This window comes from Trachinotus anak, unplaced genomic scaffold (assembly GCF_046630095.1).
Source record: "Trachinotus anak isolate AG129_WGS33_773 ecotype Australia unplaced genomic scaffold, CSIRO_AGI_Tana_v1 ptg000012l, whole genome shotgun sequence".
NCBI lineage: Eukaryota > Metazoa > Chordata > Actinopteri > Carangiformes > Carangidae > Trachinotus > Trachinotus anak.
Window position 1 is genome coordinate 24,825,538 of NW_027273863.1, and position 18,153 is coordinate 24,843,690.

General features: G+C 41.5%; 3 protein-coding genes across 5 annotated transcripts; 2 read left to right on the forward strand and 1 right to left on the reverse strand.

Moving 5' to 3' along the window:
- Nucleotides 1-70: 70 nt before the first annotated feature.
- LOC139628568 (cytolytic toxin-beta-like) lies at nt 71-2,265 on the forward strand (the record flags this gene model as incomplete). Its single annotated transcript, XM_071490337.1, has 2 exons — nt 71-1,627; nt 1,699-2,265. A coding segment is annotated over one exon (528 nt), but the record flags the coding sequence as incomplete, so codon positions are not given.
- A 353-nt stretch (nt 2,266-2,618) lies between these two features.
- LOC139629142 (uncharacterized) lies at nt 2,619-7,471 on the reverse strand. 2 transcript variants are annotated; one of them, XM_071491574.1, is made up of 8 exons: nt 6,824-7,471; nt 6,584-6,643; nt 6,210-6,458; nt 5,835-5,885; nt 5,602-5,712; nt 5,283-5,351; nt 4,102-5,174; nt 2,619-3,940 (listed from the first exon to the last, which is right to left on the reverse strand). In XM_071491574.1, the coding sequence occupies exons 7-8, from the start codon at nt 4,514-4,516 to the stop codon at nt 3,591-3,593; spliced, it is 765 nt and encodes a 254-aa protein (XP_071347675.1). In that variant the 5' UTR covers nt 4,517-5,174; nt 5,283-5,351; nt 5,602-5,712; nt 5,835-5,885; nt 6,210-6,458; nt 6,584-6,643; nt 6,824-7,471; the 3' UTR covers nt 2,619-3,590. The 2 variants fall into 2 exon arrangements, 1 of the variants encoding a protein (XP_071347675.1); XR_011692912.1 differs by lacking the exon at nt 6,824-7,471 and having other exon boundaries at nt 5,835-6,458; nt 6,584-6,765.
- A 3,696-nt stretch (nt 7,472-11,167) lies between these two features.
- Nucleotides 11,168-14,656, forward strand: LOC139629799 (tripartite motif-containing protein 16-like). Of its 2 annotated transcripts, none has more exons than XR_011693049.1 (2): nt 11,168-11,262; nt 14,625-14,656. XR_011693049.1 is itself a non-coding variant. In XM_071492642.1 (2 exons), the coding sequence occupies exon 2, from the start codon at nt 12,402-12,404 to the stop codon at nt 13,860-13,862; it is 1,461 nt and encodes a 486-aa protein (XP_071348743.1). In that variant the 5' UTR covers nt 11,168-11,262; nt 12,017-12,401; the 3' UTR covers nt 13,863-14,143. The 2 variants fall into 2 exon arrangements, 1 of the variants encoding a protein (XP_071348743.1); XM_071492642.1 differs by lacking the exon at nt 14,625-14,656 and adding an exon at nt 12,017-14,143.
- The last annotated feature ends 3,497 nt before the right edge of the window (nt 14,657-18,153 follow it).

Sequence of the window (18,153 nt, forward strand, 5' to 3'; positions counted from 1 at the left end):
TTGTTGCTTTTCTTTTATTCATTACAAAATGAGTCACAACCAGAGCCCAAGACCAGAGCTGGATTCTTAAAATATTCACAGGAAATCACACTGGATCCAAACACAGCACACACATCTGTTATTATCTGAGGGAAACAGAAAAGTAAAATTTATGAGTCAACAACAGTCTTATTCTAGTCATCCAGACAGATTCACTTCATGTATTCAGGTCCTGAGTAGAGAGAGTCTGACTGGACGTTGTTACTGGGAGGTGGAGTGGAGAGGAGGAGGAGTTAATGTAGCAGTCGCATACAAGAATATCAGCAGAACAGGGAATGAATGTGGATTTGGACACAATGACAAATCATGGGCATTAGATTGTTTCTTAAACAGTTTTACATTTTGTTTCAACAAAATCAACACTCCAGTCTCAGGTCCTCAGTCCTCCAGAGTAGGAGTGTACCTGGATCACAGAGCAGGTATTCTGTCCTTCTACAGTGTCTCTGAAACCATGACTCTCCTCCACAGAGTCCAGACCACATTCACTCAGCCTCTACATGCTGGACTTTTTGTTTATGTGTATTATGGAGACACAGCTGAGTTGTGTAAACTCAAATAGTCAAAGGTCATTTAAGGAGCAGTTGGTTCAAATCTGTATTTTAGTTCATCAGTTTATTTTGTCTCCATGTTTGTTGCTAAAAGCTCATTGCTGTTGTGTTTCTGCACTGCACACAGATCACCTGTCAATCAAACATTATGGGTGGTACCTTGACCTCTTCTCATTTCTGGTTGTGTTGATGTTTGAGTTTGTTCAGGTGGAGCTGGAGCCATGGAGGAAATCACTGCTCATGATGATTTTTCTCTGTTGCAAACACAATCCCAACTAAACATTATATATGTTTTTCTGAGGCTCAAATATTCTTCAGTATTGCAACATTTTCTTTATTCACATCTCCTTCCAGACTCTTCCACATAGAAACTCCTTTTGTGACATTTTGTTCCTCCCCTGATTCTTCAAGATTCATCACAGTAAGTGTCCAACAACAATAAATCCTGTATGTCACAGTGGATCTTTGTGTCCTTTGTGTCCTGTCGGTCCGAACCACACTGGTCTGCACTGAGACCCACAGCTGGTTGCATCTCTGCTGGGAACTGGGATCAGAAGAACCACCAGACTCATGTCTCTCAGGAACTTATCACTTATTGAAATATGTAAAAAGAATAATTTAAATCTTATTTCTGATCATTTCCATTGAGTTGTACTGATATTGATTTTGATATTGACTGTTTTGCACATGGAGCGGTGAAACAAGCCACTGCCACTGCCCCGGACAGACAAAGAGACAAGTGACAAGGAAGTAATGTCCTCACTGATAGAGGACAGGAGAGCATCTTCATGTTGACCCCTAAAGAGGGCAGTGACATGTAACTGCAAATGAGTGTTATATTTGTGTGTGTGTATATATATATATAATATATATATATATATATGTGTGTGTGTGTATGATTTTTTAAATTTGACCTATATGTATGTTTTCTTTCACTTGTAGAAATATAACTACTCACCTGTAACCACTCACACCTGACTGACTTTCAAATGGGAACCTGTTGACTGCTTCTCCTGCTTTGCTCATATTCATTAAGTCAGGTCCAGTGTAATCCTACAACACATACATGTGTGAAAAATTTAATTTGTTATTTTCAATTTCATCATTTGAGTAAAGTCTCCTACAGGCCTCTGTAATGACGTTAATATTTTTAATTTTACTCTGTTATTTGTCTGCACCAGATGCTTTGAGGATTAAACATTGTATTATAATCATGGATTCTGAATTTAAAGGGGAATCCAGCACTTCCTGTGCCCCAGCACAGTTTGGTGAATATTTGTGAACACGCAGCTCTTTCCTCTAAACTAATAAGCCAAAGGGAGAACATTAAAATGTGATGTACTATAATAATAATAATAATGAATGGGAGAGAACCTTGAACTGTGTTTTGTTCTATAACAATGACTGGGGCTTTGATGTAGGGTCATAAATGTCTACATAAATGTAGATGACATAGCTACTGTAGATTAAATGAGGTAACTCATTTCCCCCAGTGACTAAAAGTTCAGCTATATAACTTCAGCAGCCTGACTGATGAGTGCAATACTTGTACAGATGTTTTTAGACTGACATTTGCAAGAAAGTCTGAACTTCCAGAGTCTGTTTTCTGCTGAACTGGTTCATCATTTACACTCAATAACTCTTTATGTGGAGGCTTCAATTAAACAGAGTGATGGAGTTCCTGGATTCTGCATTTTCTTTCCATTTGATGGGTATTTTATTGGAACACACAGCAGTGCCCCTTGTATTGTCTGTGGAGGATCTTGATATGAGGATTCTGTGATTTATATCTTTAGGACAGATTTCATGTTTGCTGGTTTAATAAATAAATAATAAATAAAAGTGATACCACTTTATTATTCACTTCTGATTATCATTAGTTTGTGAGGGGAGTCTGATTTTTATATCTTTAGGTACTTTCAAACAAAAAATTTTAAACTCTTCATGCAGATAAGCCCTGGACTTTTTACCGATGAATATACATTATTCACTTGTCTTAATGAGACTTGTAGACATTAATTAACTGCATGTTGTTTATTGAACACACCTTAATACGCTCATAACACTTAAAAAAACACAGACACACAGAAGCCATGGTGCAAAGTAACACACATACACAACACAAAAATAGAATTCACGATAACGCAGGTGAACAGAAATTTTGACACAGAGCTACATGAAACTGTCATCTTATAATACTAATAGAATGGAACAATTTTATGAACAAAATAAATACATACAATTAACCTATAAAAATATATATACATAGCTATAAATATATGCAACACTATGTACAACACTGCCCATTTCTCTCATTTTCCCTTTTCATTCTCCCATCTGTTTCTTTCCATCTCAAAGAAACCAGACTCCTGAAACTCTTGCCAGGTCATCTCCTTCTCCATGCCCTGATCTCTGTACAAGGAGCAGACTTTGGCTGGGCAGTAAATGTACTTCCCTGCCACTCCAGGGAAGCCTGTGTGAATGGGAGGGCTGCTTGGGCCCTGCTTCAGTTCCATTTGACAGAATCTACATTTGCGACCTGTGGGCTGCAACAGGTCTTTTTCCATTTCTGCTGGCCTCTCTCCTCCACCCGCATCTTGGTGGCATCCACTTCCCGCTGAAAGAACTCTGTCCCTGCAAAATCACTGAGGGGCATTTTTGGGTTTGTCAAACCTTCAGCGCCATAAGCTTTAAAAAAAACTTTGTAGAGCAGTAGAAATATCTGACGGGACCTTGCTGGTAGAAGAAGTGGATGGAGGTGCCATCGTTCTCATACCTGGACTTTGGCTGGCCACAGCAAAGAAGTTTTAGTCTGTGTTTTTTTTTGTGTTGGCTGTTGTTGTTGTTGTTGTTGCTGCTGCTGCTTCTCCAGGACACCTTGCACAATCTTCTCAATTGAGTCCTGGGTTAGAGGTGTGGCCAGGGTCTGAACAGGTGGAGGTGGGTTAACTATTGCAACAGGCATCGTCACAACTGGCACACTGGTCGTCTTACTCCCCTCTGTCAGAGAGTGCCAGAGAGCTGCTGCCTCTCTTGGACTTTCTCTGTGCTTGTGTTTAACAGCTTGCTGAGATGCTTTACATACTGTGCAATATGTAATCTGGTTGTCGGGTGGAGCATGCTGTTTGGGTCGCTACCACAGTTATGAACTAGAACAGTGTGGTCCTGGTCCACAAGCTTGAGCATGTCCTTCTGCCCACGATGTTTGTTGAGCAGGCTGTCGATGACGTCCTTCATAGGGGATGGCCAGCGCTTGTGGGCCAAAACAAAGACCCTCCCTCCGGTCTTCACAGGTCCAGTGCGGGCAGCAGTTGGCGAGGACAGCAGAGGCAGGGGTGGTGGGAATGTGGTTCCTATAACAACAAACCACAAGAGTGCAATAAGTAATTCTGTGTAAAACTCTAGTAAGTGATAAATTAAATATAGTCCCCACATTGTTGCATCAAAAAAAAAAATACAACCCACTGATAAAAATAGATATGACTGCATCATTGTAAGTCTGTCAAATGTTTACCCGGCTCAGTTTTAGGCTCAGGAGCTGAAGTTGGTTGAACGGAAACATCAGCGAGAGGGCGTGCAGGAAACTGGAACAGCTTGGTTGGAGGCATGGAGGTTGACTGAGGAAGCTCAGTAGGTGGGCTTATTTGAGGATGTAGACTCAGGGCATGGGTAGAGTCTGTCCTGGTCCTGTGCTTATCCCAGTCTGGAGGAACTGGACGACAACCGGGCTCAACATATTCCAGGTCAAACTTCTCTCCAGTGTCTCTGCTGGACAGATGAAGGACAGGATACTTCTCTTGGCCCAGCACCCATTCAGAGACTGCGTTAAGGTCCACAATCAAAGCTGGATCAAAGACGGCTGGAAGAGAAACACCTGGCTGCTTCAGGTCCAACAGACGCTGGTAATTCCACCGTGTCACCCCCATCATCCCCTGAGCTTGAAACAGCTCGGTGGAAACGTGTATTCCGGTGACCCACTGAGCCTGATGGAAGTGGTAACCCTCCTGTTGAGATGTGCCTCTGATGGGGATCCAGACAGGAACTTTAGCGCCTTCACCCTGGACAGTATCACTGGCAACATGCTTGTAAACCTCTTTGGAAGTTTCTCTAGCCACAGTGGGTTGTCAGCATACCACCTCTTGCGGCAAACTTTGCAGCACAGCCTGGATGACAACAGGTAAAACTGTCCAGTGATGCCAACAATCACACGAGGTCTACCAACACCTGCCAAGACAACTTTAGGCTGAACGCAACCTTCAATGCATGGCAAGGTGTAGTTGTTCCTCAGCCTTCCCATTAAGATAGCGTTCTCTGGCTTCCATATGAAAAAGCGATGGAGCTGAAAGTACTTTGGGGATGGAAGCTCAGAGATGCTGTCAATTAATTCTGGCTGGGGAGGGAAACACCACAATGACACCATCTTCATATTGTTGCTCACAGGGATGGCGCCTGGCCAGAGACCCATGGATTCTAGTTCTGTCTTCATCCAGATCTTCTGCTGATGTGAACAGTTCCAGTGACTGATATCCTGGTCATGAGCAGGAAGCTGTAGAGGAGGACGGCTGGGGACAGGTGGTGATGGCTGACCTAGTCAGACAAGAACAAACACAAAGTAAATTAATAAGATTCTGTGTCTGACTTGATTGTATCACTTTGGTATGCACACAACCAAATACAAGAAATTTGAACACTTACTTTGTGATCTCTGTGCAGTTGGCAGTTGACTGGTCACTGCAGATGTCTCGTGAGAAACCGAAATTGTCACTGTCATGAAGAATATTAAATATTCATTGTTATTCACAATAAGAAAAAGAAAGAATGAAATATGACAGTTAGCCTCTACAGTGTAAGTCCTTGAAAGTCAGAAAGCTGCGCGCAGACTGCTGGCCTCAATTATCTATAGAGGAAGTTAACATGATGCTGTATCTGATTTATTACAACAGGAACAAAAACACTTATGATGGCTTCTACATGGATGTTTTTGGGATGTGAATATAGTTAAACCAATACACACCCGGAACTGTGACAGGTGTCTCTGTGGGCAGGGGATCTGCTGTTTCCGGCATAAGGCACAACAGTTCCCGAGGAAGGGGCACAGATCTCTTTATAGACGGTAGAGCTGAGGCTGCAGGGAGGGGAAGGGCGGTAAAAGTAATGACTCCTGGGTTTGGGTGTAACAGAAATAATTGACCATAAATATTACAGAAAAGGTTTAAATTGATAAATAGAAAAATATGATGTATTTACCATCCACCTCTGAAGCCGGTGCAGCTGGTGCAGACAGCGTAGCACATGGTGCTGCAACAGAAAAAGTGTGGTCAGTCATTTATAATTTGGCAATATACAAAAACTGGTGTCACCCATTTTTTATTTAACCTGCTTATCTCAGTCTTACAGTAAAATAATACATAATGTAGTGTTTACAACAATGTGCATTGTAGTGTTTCTTAGATCTACATTTTAATCAATGAATATTCAATTGTCACAGTAATTACAGTTTGGCCTGAGCAGGGGAAGCAACATGGCACTCAACAACAACTCACAAACACATGCATTCAAGTGTTAGTAACCAGCAGTTTTTCCCCATTTCAACCATATCAGAAAATAAAGCTTGATACTTACCCTCATGATGAGTGGTATCAATTCATAGTCACTGGGACAACAAGCAGAACACCAGAACACAAACACATGAGAACGAAAGATTGAAGTAATTTCGGTCGGTCAAGTGGGTTTGGGAAAATAGTTCATGGTCCCAGAGTTGTCCACTGATGCAGGACAGTTTTGGATTAGAACCTCTTTCTGTTCCTGAAGCCTGTCGCCGTCTGGCAGTTGATGCTCGCGGTGTTGTAGCAGCAGCAGCAGCAGCACCAGCTGTAAAACACATAAAAAATAAAAAAGATTAAATATATTTAATATGGAATATCCACTTCTTAGCAAACAAACTGAATTGAGAAAGACTTTTGAATGAGTTAAAGAACAAAACATGCTATGCACACATTGTTTGGTAGGAGAAATACTCAGCATCGCTCTCTCCAGCTCTTCATCTTCATCCATTTCTGTGATACAAACACAAAAGAATTACAATATTAGAAAAATATGTCTCAGGGTCATGTGCATAAAATCACGACTGAAATGATCAAAGTTTTTATCCTTTGGTGTAGTAAAGTACTTTGGCTTCCTTGACAGCATGTACACTGTTCTGAATGAAAAAAAAAAGAAAGAAAAAGAAGACCCACCCATGGCTTCAGCTGGATTATGTGACGCGAAGACTCCTGCAGCCTCTTCTTTCTGCTGGTTCTTGATCAGGTAGATGGTATGCCCCACGTCATTCTCAAGAAGCCAGCGGAGCGACTTCCCCTTATACTTTCCAAACTGCAGGATGTATTCTCCAAGCACCTCTGTTCTGTCTGAAGCACCCCCTCCTCTCTGACGGACCACAGTGAGGGCGTTCTGTCGGACCAGCTCCTCCTTTACAGGTGCAGACCTGTCCTGTAGAGATGGGTTGCTCTTTATCAGTCTGGCTGCATCGGTGGGATCTTGGCGGAGATATCCAAGTGGTCCCTTGCGAAACACAACACTGATTCTCCCAGGGAAAAAGTCTTGCTTGTGCATTTTGCCTGCCATGAAAAAAAGTATTGAGTCCTGTATATTTATCCATCATAGACAGGGAATAGGAAGTTTAAATAAATATCAGCAGTGGTCCTTTTACTGTCAGCATATTTTCAGAATCAGAAATATCTTCAAACTTGTTTATTTATAATTATGCTAAAACAGAAATATAGAATATAAATAAGTATATAAAATAGAAGTATGTACATTCTATGGGCATAAGAATTTGTAAAAAATACATAAAGATATGTATAAATTTGTCTAACAGTAAATACAACAGCTGGAACATAGGTCTAAAAAGTAATGTACAGTTTATTTCCAGTGTTTACTGAATCTATCTGTTTCCTCCTCCACACTCACATAAATGTTCAATTTAAACCATTATTCTGTTTCAAATCTACCAGTAAAGCCCACGTGATACGTTGTACTGTGTGTTGCACTCAACATAAAAACCCTAGAGACACAGGTGCTTAATCAAAAAACAGCGCAAGTGTTTTACATCACACAGGTAAGTCAACTTGATGTTGCGACTATTGCCAGCGCGAACTAGTGGCCAAAGATATATTACATCCGTGGTGGTTAAGCACCACCATAGAGAATGAATGGGAAATGGTTCAGCTAAAGGGGCCCCAGGTCAGGAAGTGAAATACTCGGATTGCCTCTGTTTCATCACTCCGGTCTCCAAATGAGCCTGGACCAAGCTGGAACCTCTGACCTTTTCTATCCTGCTTCACAAAGAAATAACTCAGCAGTACCAGAGGTAAGTCTACAGCATCAGAGGTTTACTCAGAGATCCTGTTTGGTTGGGAGATGTTTCACTCCCACTGTAAAAGAAATGAATTGAACTGAAACATTCACCCTTGTTGTGTTTGGGGAGAGTCTTAGTCCGCGTAAATTTGAGATGCGGAAAAGACTGAATTGAATTTTTGTTGATTCCGACTGAAAGTGACATTTTTGTTGAGTGGTATCAGTGATGAAACGCAAAAACACCAAATGAAGTGTTTTATCAACATCTGAACAGATACAGAGCAGAAAACCGACAAACTCTGCTTTAAGTTCCCACAGTGTCTTCACTCCGCTCTGGTTTTATTCTGAAAGTCCGGCCGGAAGTTGTGATTCTATGTTTCCGCCGCTTTGACCTTCTTAAAGTTTGACTGCTGCTGCCACTCCACCCTCAAGGCTGTCATCTGTTTACAATTGACTTCACAGCCAGTCACTCTTTTTGGCTGGTTAGCAGCGATTTAACAGTGAATATCTAAATATAGCACCTTTTAATGAGGCCACTTGTAGATTCATCTGAAAAGTAGATCATAGAGCAAAGTAAGATGGTCCAAGATATAAGATCATCAGATGGCTCAGCTCTGATTGTGAGAATCACTGTCTGAGCTCTGGTGGTGGACAGGACGCCATGTTGGATTCTGGAGCTGGATTCAACCACAACAGCTGGATGGTGGAGCTCCGTACTACTGTTAAATGAACTATTGCAGTGTGGTCGGATTTGCCATTAAACAGTGTCAGCTGGAATCAGGTGTGGGGGGAAATAGTCTTTCATTTTCATTGACGCCACTTTAACCACAACCAACTAACATAAGGTTTAACATAGGCTGCTTTATGCTGAGAAATGTGCTGTGAATGTTAGCTTAGAAGTTTTTACAAACAGACTGTTGTTAGCTGTAGCTGCTGCAAAGTGACACCTTTGCTGGCTGTTCTCAAACTAGTGACTTTATATTAGTCACTTTTCATCTTTTGTCCTTTAGAGTTTTAAATGGATGATTAATCTTATGTTCTTTTCATGGGCAGAGTAATTTGACTTAAGGGATTTAAAACGTTTTAAAATCATTCTTTCACTTCGAGGGAACCTTTCTATCGTTCCAGGATTCCTGTGGACAGTATCTGCAGTGGGAGCTGTGTGTGACCTCCTCTGTGGAAACTGATGGAGCACAACCAGCAAGACCTGGTGAGTCATAGACAGGACTACAGCTCCTGTGTGGGCTCAAAGCAGAGTCAAAAGGATTTTGAACATGTAAAGTGACATTCACAAACAATTCCAGATATAGCTGTAAATCAACATTTGTAAACCTGTGAAATGAACCTGCATGAGTCATTTGTACACGTGAAGAAATTCTGCTTGTGCAGAAGAGATTAGTGTTTGTAAAAAAGACTGATTAAAATCTGAACCAATGATATCAGTGGTGATGTAACACAGAGACGCAGTGAGAGCAGTGAGCACCGACTTTAACACAGTTTTCTGCTCTGTATCTGTTCAGACGGTGACAAAAGCAAAGCTCCCACACAGTGAGTGACCCTGAAGTTACAAGAAGAACTTTGCAGAGTCCAGTCACAGGGCAGGTGGCTCTGGTGCAGTAGATTTTCAAGATGGATGACGGTGCAGTCTTGAATCAGGCTTGAATCTTCACCTTTCAGGATCTGCAGCAGAGATTCAAGCATCAGAACCACCTGCTCTCTGATTGGACCCTGCTTCTTGATTGGACTGTCATTGTCCAATCAGATTCAGGTTTAAAAATAGGGTCAAAGTTGTCCTCGTAACCTCGGTGTCACACAGTGTGTAGGAATTATGAGCATCAAGTTTTACAGTTTTCTGCTCTGTATCTGTCTGTTGACAAAGCTCGTATTTCACAGGGTCTTTGTGTTTCCTCACCACTGACATCATTTGTTCAGTTTTTATTCACAGCCTCTTTTTTTTATTAACAAATGCAAATCTTTTGTACAAAAGTTGAATTTCTCATGAAGTTGATTTCATTTCACGGATACAAACCTCATTTACACTTTATTTTGTTGTACAAAGACGTAACAAGCTGCAGTTTGTATACGAAGAGAAGCTACTGGGCCACTCAGGCCGCTCACACAGAGCCAACATACATTTAAAATGCTTTGATTGTGTGGGAGCGTATCAGAGTGAAATATGTAACAAATCCTCAAAAGGGGGAAAAAAACACTGATCATTTCAACCACCACTGGGTTTTCCTCAGGCTGTGGTTGGAAAGTGAAGTAAACCAGAGTGGAGAGTCATGATTCCTGATGCTGACAGGTCTCACTTGCATATCATGATATATTATAGGTAGGAGATGTGGACCAGATGATGTTGGTCACCATCATTTCTGCTAATACGTGTTTGTGGATGGACACAACTGTAACGTTACAGTTGCAGGTTGCTTTAGTCTCTAAACTGTTGGACGACTGACAGTTAGCGTTAGGAGAAATGTGCCATTGGATCAGTGAAGGTAACTTTCAGTGTGACAAACATCTATATGAGGCCAGTGGACTGTCGCTCTACCAATGGAATTCATTTTTTAGCTTTTATTTTTGTCAAACCTGTTTTGTAAATATGCAATTTAAAAAAAATCAGTTTGTGTTTTGTGTAATCGCCGTTTGACACAGATCCATGGTTAAATGTTTCAGATGAGTCACATGATATTCTGTTCGTTACACTCACGATGGATCAGAAAATTACCTGGATGTGATTATTAACATAAGTGTCTTGAATATTATGATCAAATCCTTGTTAAGGAACCAGCTGTCTCTGATTGGTTGTGAGAGAACTCATTGTGATGTAATGATGAAGTAATGAGGAACTACTCAGTAACAACTGTGTGTGATGTATCACTTTACTGAGCAAAGCTCTGCTTACTGTAAAATACCAGTTCAACCATAACTGAGCAATGTAAGATTTAACACAGCCTGTTTCCTGCTGAGAGATGTGGTGTGAACATGAGTATATTAGATCAACAGCAGACGTTTTTAAAAAAGGCTTTGGCTCCTATCAGATGTCACCTTTGCAGCTTGTGCTTGAACTAGTACATTTATCATTTTTGTACTTAAATGAGGTTTAAATGGGTGATTGATCGATCTTTTCTGTTCTTATCTCCTTAAAATGCTTCAAAAACATTTCACAGTCAAACAAAGAGCTGCTTGAAATGTCCCGGTTTGCTCTTCAATGAAAAGTAATTTTATTTAATACAAACACCATCATGTGTTTTCACAGGGACGCCACAACCCACCTCAGGCCTGTACCACACCTTAAGGTCCCCACAACCAGCAACAAATGGTAAGTCATGGGCGTGACTCCACCCCACACATATATGGGCTCAAATTAGTGTCCAAATGATTTTGAGCTTGTGAATTGATGTTCACAAATGATTCTAAAGTTTGTGGTTGGAACTCGACCTTTGTAAACGTGTCAAATAAATCTATGTGAAAAATTCAAGTTTCTGCAGGTGGAGAAATTGTTCTTGTGTCAGAGATTTGTATTTGTTAAAGAAGGACCATGAGAATCAAAACTATGAACAAGTGATCAGTGTTGAGGTGAAACAAAGACGCTGTGAAGGAAGAACTGGTTTTGTCAACATCTGTGATCCAGAGAAGAAAACTGTAAAACTCTGCGCTCTTAAGTTCCCACACAGTGTGCGACACTCAAGGTACAAGGATTCAAATTTGTCCTTGTCAGTGTCGCACATTGGGAATGATGCACGCTGAGTTGTACAGTTTTCTGCTCTGTATCTGTAAACAGACGTCCACAGAAACATGTCTTCTCTCACTGTCTCTTTGAGCCTCACTACTGATCATGTCTTCAGTTTGGATTCACATAGTTGTTGTTTTTAACAAATACTTGACTTGACTTGACTTTCGACCTTTCTTTGTTGTAAATGACAGATAACACACCCTGTCTCTCACAAACTGCTCCTCTTTGTGGAGTGCAGAACAGACTGAACGACACCTCCCTCTTTTCTCTTTTATTCCTGCTTCAACATGTATCAAGCTCCACCCTGTCAAGGTATTTCTTTGTTCCCTCCCTCTCACAGATCTGTAAGTGTGAGGATGGGTGTAAACAACATGTTGTGAACTGCAGGAGATGACGAGTCTCACTCACTGCAGCAGGAGAACGAGAGTAGAGATCTGTTTTCCTCCGGAGCCCAGAGATTATTTCTGTTCAGAGAAAGTGAAACTGTTTGACAGAGACTCTCAGGAGGTGAAATGGCGCAGCAAGGAAATCAGCTGGACCGAGAAAAATTCTGCTGTTCCATCTGTCTGGATCTACTGAAGGATCCGGTGACTCTTCCCTGTGGACACAGCTACTGCATGAACTGTATTAAAACCCACTGGGATGAAGAGGATGGGAAGAAAATCCACAGCTGCCCTCAGTGAAGGCAGACCTTCACACCGAGGCCTGTCCTGGTGAAAAGCACCATGTTAGCAGTTTTAGTGGAGGAGCTGAAGAAGACTGGACTCCAAGCTGCTCCTGCTGATCACTGCTATGCTGGACCTGAAGATGTGGCCTGTGATTTCTGCACTGGGAGAAAACTGAAAGCTGTCAAATCCTGTTTGATGTGTTTGGCTTCTTACTGTGAGAAACACCTGCAGCCTCATTATGATGTACATCAGATAAAGAAACACAAGCTCGTGGAGCCCTCCAACAAGCTCCAGGAGAACATCTGCTCTCGTCATGATGAGGTGATGAAGATTTTCTGCCGCACTGATCAGCAGTGTATCTGTTATCTCTGCTCTGTGGATGAACATAAAGGCCACGACACAGTCTCAGCTGCAGCAGAAAGGACTGAGAGGCAGAGAGAGCTCCAGCTGAGTCGACAAAACATCCAGCAGAGAATCCAGGACAGAGAGAAAGATGTGAAGCTGCTTCAACAGGAGGTGGAGGCTATCAATGGCTCTGCTGATAAAGCAGTGGAGCACAGTGAGAAGATCTTCACTCAGCTGATCCGTCTCATGGAGAAAAGAAGCTCTGATGTGAAGCAGCAGATCAGATCCCAGCAGGAAACTGAAGTGAGTCGAGTCAAAGAGCTTCAGGAGAAGCTGGAGCAGGAGATCACTGAGCTGAAGAGGAAAGATGCTGAGCTGAAGCAGCTCTCACACACAGAGGATCACACCCAGTTTCTACACAACTACCCCTCACTGTCACCACTCAGTCAATCTACAGACTCATCCAGCATCAATATCCGTCCTCTGAGGGACTTTGAGGATGTGACAGCAGCTGTGTCAGAGCTCAGAGATAAACTACAGGACATTCTGAGAGAGACATGGACAAACATCTCACTGACAGTGACTCAAGTGGATGTTTTACTGCCACAACCAGAGCCCAAGACCAGAGCTGGATTCTTAAGATATTCACAGGAAATCACACTGGATCCAAACACAGCAAACACAGACCTGTTATTATCTGAGGGAAACAGAAAAGTAACACTAGGTCAACCACAGTCTTATTCTAGTCATCCAGACAGATTCACTGACTTGGATCAGGTCCTGAGTAGAGAGAGTCTGACTGGACGTTGTTACTGGGAGGTGGAGTGGAGAGGAGGAGGAGTTTATATAGCAGTTGCATACAAGAATATCAGCAGAGCAGGGGATGAATGTCGATTTGGATACAATGAGACATCTTGGGCATTAGATTGTGACGAAGGCAGTTATGAATTTTGGTTCAACAAAATGAACACTCCAGTCTCAGGTCCTCAGTCCTCCAGAGTAGGAGTGTACCTGGATCACAGAGCAGGTATTCTGTCCTTCTACAGTGTCTCTGAAACCATGACTCTCCTCCACAGAGTCCAGACCACATTCACTCAGCCTCTACATGCTGGATTTCGGCTTTATTATGTTTTAGGTTTTGGAGCCACAGCTGAGTTGTGTAAACTCAAATAGTCAAAGGTCATTTAAGGAGCAACTGGTTCAAATCTGTATTTTAGTTCCTCACTTTATTTTGTCTCCATGTTTGTTGCTAAAAGCTCATTGCTGTTGTGTTTCTGCACTGCACACAGATCACCTGTCAATCAAACATTATGGGTGGTACTTTGACCTCTTCTCATTTCTGGTTGTGTTGATGTTTGAGTTTGTTCAGGTGGAGCTGCAGCCATGGAGGATATCACTGCTCATCATCATGTTTGTTTGACCTAAACTCACATTTGTCCACATGAAAACACAAACTTGTCTGTGCTCTAAATGTTTCTTGGATATTTGTGTTGATGTATTTATGTGCTGTTGTTTCTCTTCCACTGCATGAGCCTTAACAGAGAAATCAGCAGACCTTCCTTTATCACTGATGTTTTGTTCTCACTGTGTAAAGACACAAATCTATAATTACATTTACACTGATGTGTTTGTCAGAACAAATGTTGTTGTTGTTCAAATCAACTTACAAATAAGGTCTATGAGGTTTTATCAAAGTGTCTTTATCATGATAATAATCAATGAGGAGATGATTGATTCTTTTCTTTTCCGTCTCTGAGATTCAGGTGAAACAAACTGATTGTGTGGATGAAGTCATTCTGTTCATGAAATCACTGAACAAGAGTCATTGAACAGACTTTACTGATTCAATGTGGGAACAAACTGAAGCTTCACATCATCAATAAAGTTGATTTTCCTCAATAATCAATCAAATGTTTTCTTGTGTCTTCATTCCAGGATCTGATTCAAAGCTGATGGAGAAAATATGAAACTAATATGAGGCAAAGCAGCAAAAACTACAGTGTTACAGTGTTGATGTTCAGGGCAGAGGAACATTTGTCAGTCAGTCTCTGTCCTTTCAGCTTCCTTCACTAAAACACATTTGTCACAGAGAAACGAGCAGAGTTTTCTTTCACTTGTTGCTTCACAAACTGGAAAAATGTTCAGAGTGACTTTACTTAGTTTCACACTAAGTTTTAGTGTGAAGAAGTTGAGTGGAGTCCTGACGAACATAAGACAAGAGAGGTTGTGTTGTTGTGAACTTGAGGTCATTTTATTTGTTGTGATGTTGATTGACATGAAGATGAAACTTCACAATGAGGCTGTCATGTTCAGTGAAAGTCATCAAGACACAATAACTGATGTTTGCTGGAGAATTATGTTGTTTCTGACAAGTTTTCACAGCCGTCACTCGACCACAGTCACACAGCTTTTACAACAAGTCAAATGTTGAACAGTCAACAACAGATGGAAACTGTGCAGCCTGCATCAGCTCCAGTCTCGTCACCATAACATGAATATATTTCTTTAGGTTTGATTTCAACTGTTTCAGTGTCGCTCAATCAGAAGTGAAGAAGTCACGTTTCCACCTGGAGACTGATGTGAATAATATTTGTAGACTGGAAACTCTTGTCTTCCATCTTTCCCATGTGACCTGAATGCAGCATCAGTGTTACAGGGTGTGACTCCTCTTCCTGCAGTGAACATCACAGCAGGTGAACAACTGAAATGTGAAAACTGATGCACAACACAAGAGGGCGCCTTCATCCTGCTGACCAGGGATGTAGTGGAGGTTAAAGCTCCTCAGCTCAGTTTGTCTTCAGTGTTTATTGAAGATGATGATTTTAGGCTGAGAAGATTTATAATCAAATGCCTGATATTATACATCATGGTTCGTGCTGTGAAACTGATGGAAGTCATTATAAATTCATCTTTTAAGAAACTTTGAAGACACAAATGCTTCTGTATTCAAACACAACACATAAATCACCATGACTCCACTACCATGTGTCTGTAGGTCAAGTCATGTGTAAGTGATTTATTTGTTTCGTCTTCAATGTGTAAAAGCTTGTGGACAAATGTGCTCAACTCTTTTAACACAACCTTAAACCTTCAGAAGAACCAGATCCTCATTTAAAGGCTCTGTGTCGGGCCTCTGGCTCTGCTGTAGCCTCTGGGATCGTCTTGCCCTTGGTTGCTGTGTGTTTTGTCTCCCTTCAGGTCCTGGTAGGTGGAGCTGGTATCAGTGCAGCTGGCCAGTCTACCCAGAATGCATTTCAAATCATCCATCCTCATTTTGTCTCTCACTCTATTGCTGAAACCACCTGGTTTCTCTGGTTTGGTTGTACTTTTTATTTTGCACCATACAACACCACCCTTTCATACATCCACTTACTAACACTACTGACCCACTGACTGCACATTTCATATATTTACTTACTGTGAGTTTAGAAATGATTTGATTCTGCAGCATACTCAGTATTACATAGTTTTTTTCTTTTAATATATTGTACATCTGGATTGAACATGTGTCAGAATATGTAGTAGGATTTTATTCATTAAAATGGGATTATTTTTTCAGGTGAGCCCTCCAACCTCAACCACCACATCGATCATTTGTCCCGACCCTTGTACGACCCATAAGAGTATCAGCAGCAGGCCGACCACAACTTTGTCTCCATTGTAACAACAACAAACACAGTTTAGACAAGGACTCTTGGCTGTAATGAGCTGCTCGCACAGACGACCGGTCATTTTTTACAGGGGGACAGTCTCAGTGTCTCTTTTATGGCCTTTTGGATTCAGAGCGTCCACACACTCTCTGAGCTTTGACTCCACTGAAGTGTGAACGACTCTACAGCAGCAGGCAGTGTGTGGTGGTGCTAAATGACAGGAGGTACATCAGTGTCTCAGCCTTTGACATTTTGACCCCAGAAGAGCACAGTGACATGTGATGTCATGTGTTTTTACTTCATAATGTCTCCTGTGGGCAGTGGGGTCACATGACTGCTGACCTGAACAGCACAGGTGTCTCTGACGGGGCAGCTCACACAGGTGTCTTCAGTTTCCTTTGTTCTGTGTCCTGAGCTCATTCTCTGTTTGTCCTTCACCTGAGCTGCTTCCCTCCATCATCTCACCTTTGTTCCTGCCTGTGTCGAGTGAGTATCTCATTTCATTATATTTCATCATCTCATTTATTTTGCTGTTAAGAAGTACGTGTAATCTCCCTGGTTTGTTCTCACATGATTATATATCTAAAGTAAGAATGAATTGATGCATTGATCTAGAATTGATTTATTCAAGATAATAGGATTGACTGCAAGCAAAACATTAAATACTTTCAAATGAAACCTGTTGGCTGCTTCTCCTGCTTTGCTCATATTCATTAAGTCAGGTCCAGTGTAATTCTAGAAAAATTACATCTTCAAGTTTACGTGATCATTTTAATAAAGTCCCGTGTTTCTATCATGACTTTAGCATTTTCTGTATAGTTTGTTATTTTTCTGCAGCAGATGCTTTGAAGATGAAACACTATATTATCATCATGGGTTGTGTATTTAAAAGAACACAACTCTGTTTAAGAATCCACATTTTTCATTCCTGTGCTGCAGAAACCAAAGATTAAAAATGTGATGTGAACCCAGTTTGCTCTGAAACGATGAGTGGGACGCTGTGAGGACATAAAATGTTTGTGTAATCTCTTACACCAAGATCAGTGTTTCAGACCTTAAACTTTATGTCCAATGTAAAACCTGGATGAGACCTGTTCGGGCCACACGACACAGCTGCTGTAGATTATGGCTCAGAGTAATTTGTTATATAACTTCAGTGGCCTGACTTAAGAACGCCAGCATTCAACTATTTGAGGATGACTTTAGCATCAGGTCTTTACTGCCAGAGTGTTTCTATGCTGTAATAGTTCACTTGTGCTCAGTAGCTCCTAATGTAGGGGGGTGGGGCTCAATTAAAAAGAATAAAGCGATTTCTGCATTCCACATTTTCATTTGTCTCTTATGACATTTAATCGATATGTTAGTGAAATACACACCTGCTGATTCTTCACAAAGCTTGTGTCTTGATTTGTCTGTGGATATTTGTCCATTTGAGGGTCTGTGTGATTTACAGCTTCAGGACAGATACTACAGACTTAACTGTCCTTGGGCACAGGAAAAACATGACATTTAAGACTTTTATTAAAATGCTTTCAGATGAATAAACTATGATTATATGTGTTGTCTGTGTGTCACTGGCTTCAGCTTCGTGCACAGTTGGACTTTTACTTGCAGTTGAGCTTCAGTTACTGCTTTAGTTTGTGGACTGTTCCTGCAGTTTATGGCCTGTGAGCGCTCCTTCACTCTCAGCTGCAGCTCATGGAGTCTGAGTCACTTCAGTGTTTTCTTCCTGGACGCCATGTTTGCTGCTTCCCTCTCTCCTGTGTGTTCATGGCTCAGCAGCGGCTCTCTGGGCCTCGGCCTCGGCTCTGCCA

Excerpts from the sequence above, each read along its gene's own strand:
- LOC139629799 (XM_071492642.1), top strand. The coding sequence starts at position 12,402 with ATGTTAGCAGTTTTAGTGGAGGAGCTGAAGAAGACTGGACTCCAAGCT.
- LOC139629142 (XM_071491574.1), bottom strand. The coding sequence starts at position 4,516 with ATGATGGGGGTGACACGGTGGAATTACCAGCGTCTGTTGGACCTGAAG. Across the intron at positions 3,941-4,101 it reads TGAGCCTAAAACTGAGCCGG|GAACCACATTCCCACCACCC; the intron begins GTAAACATTTGA and ends TTGTTGTTATAG.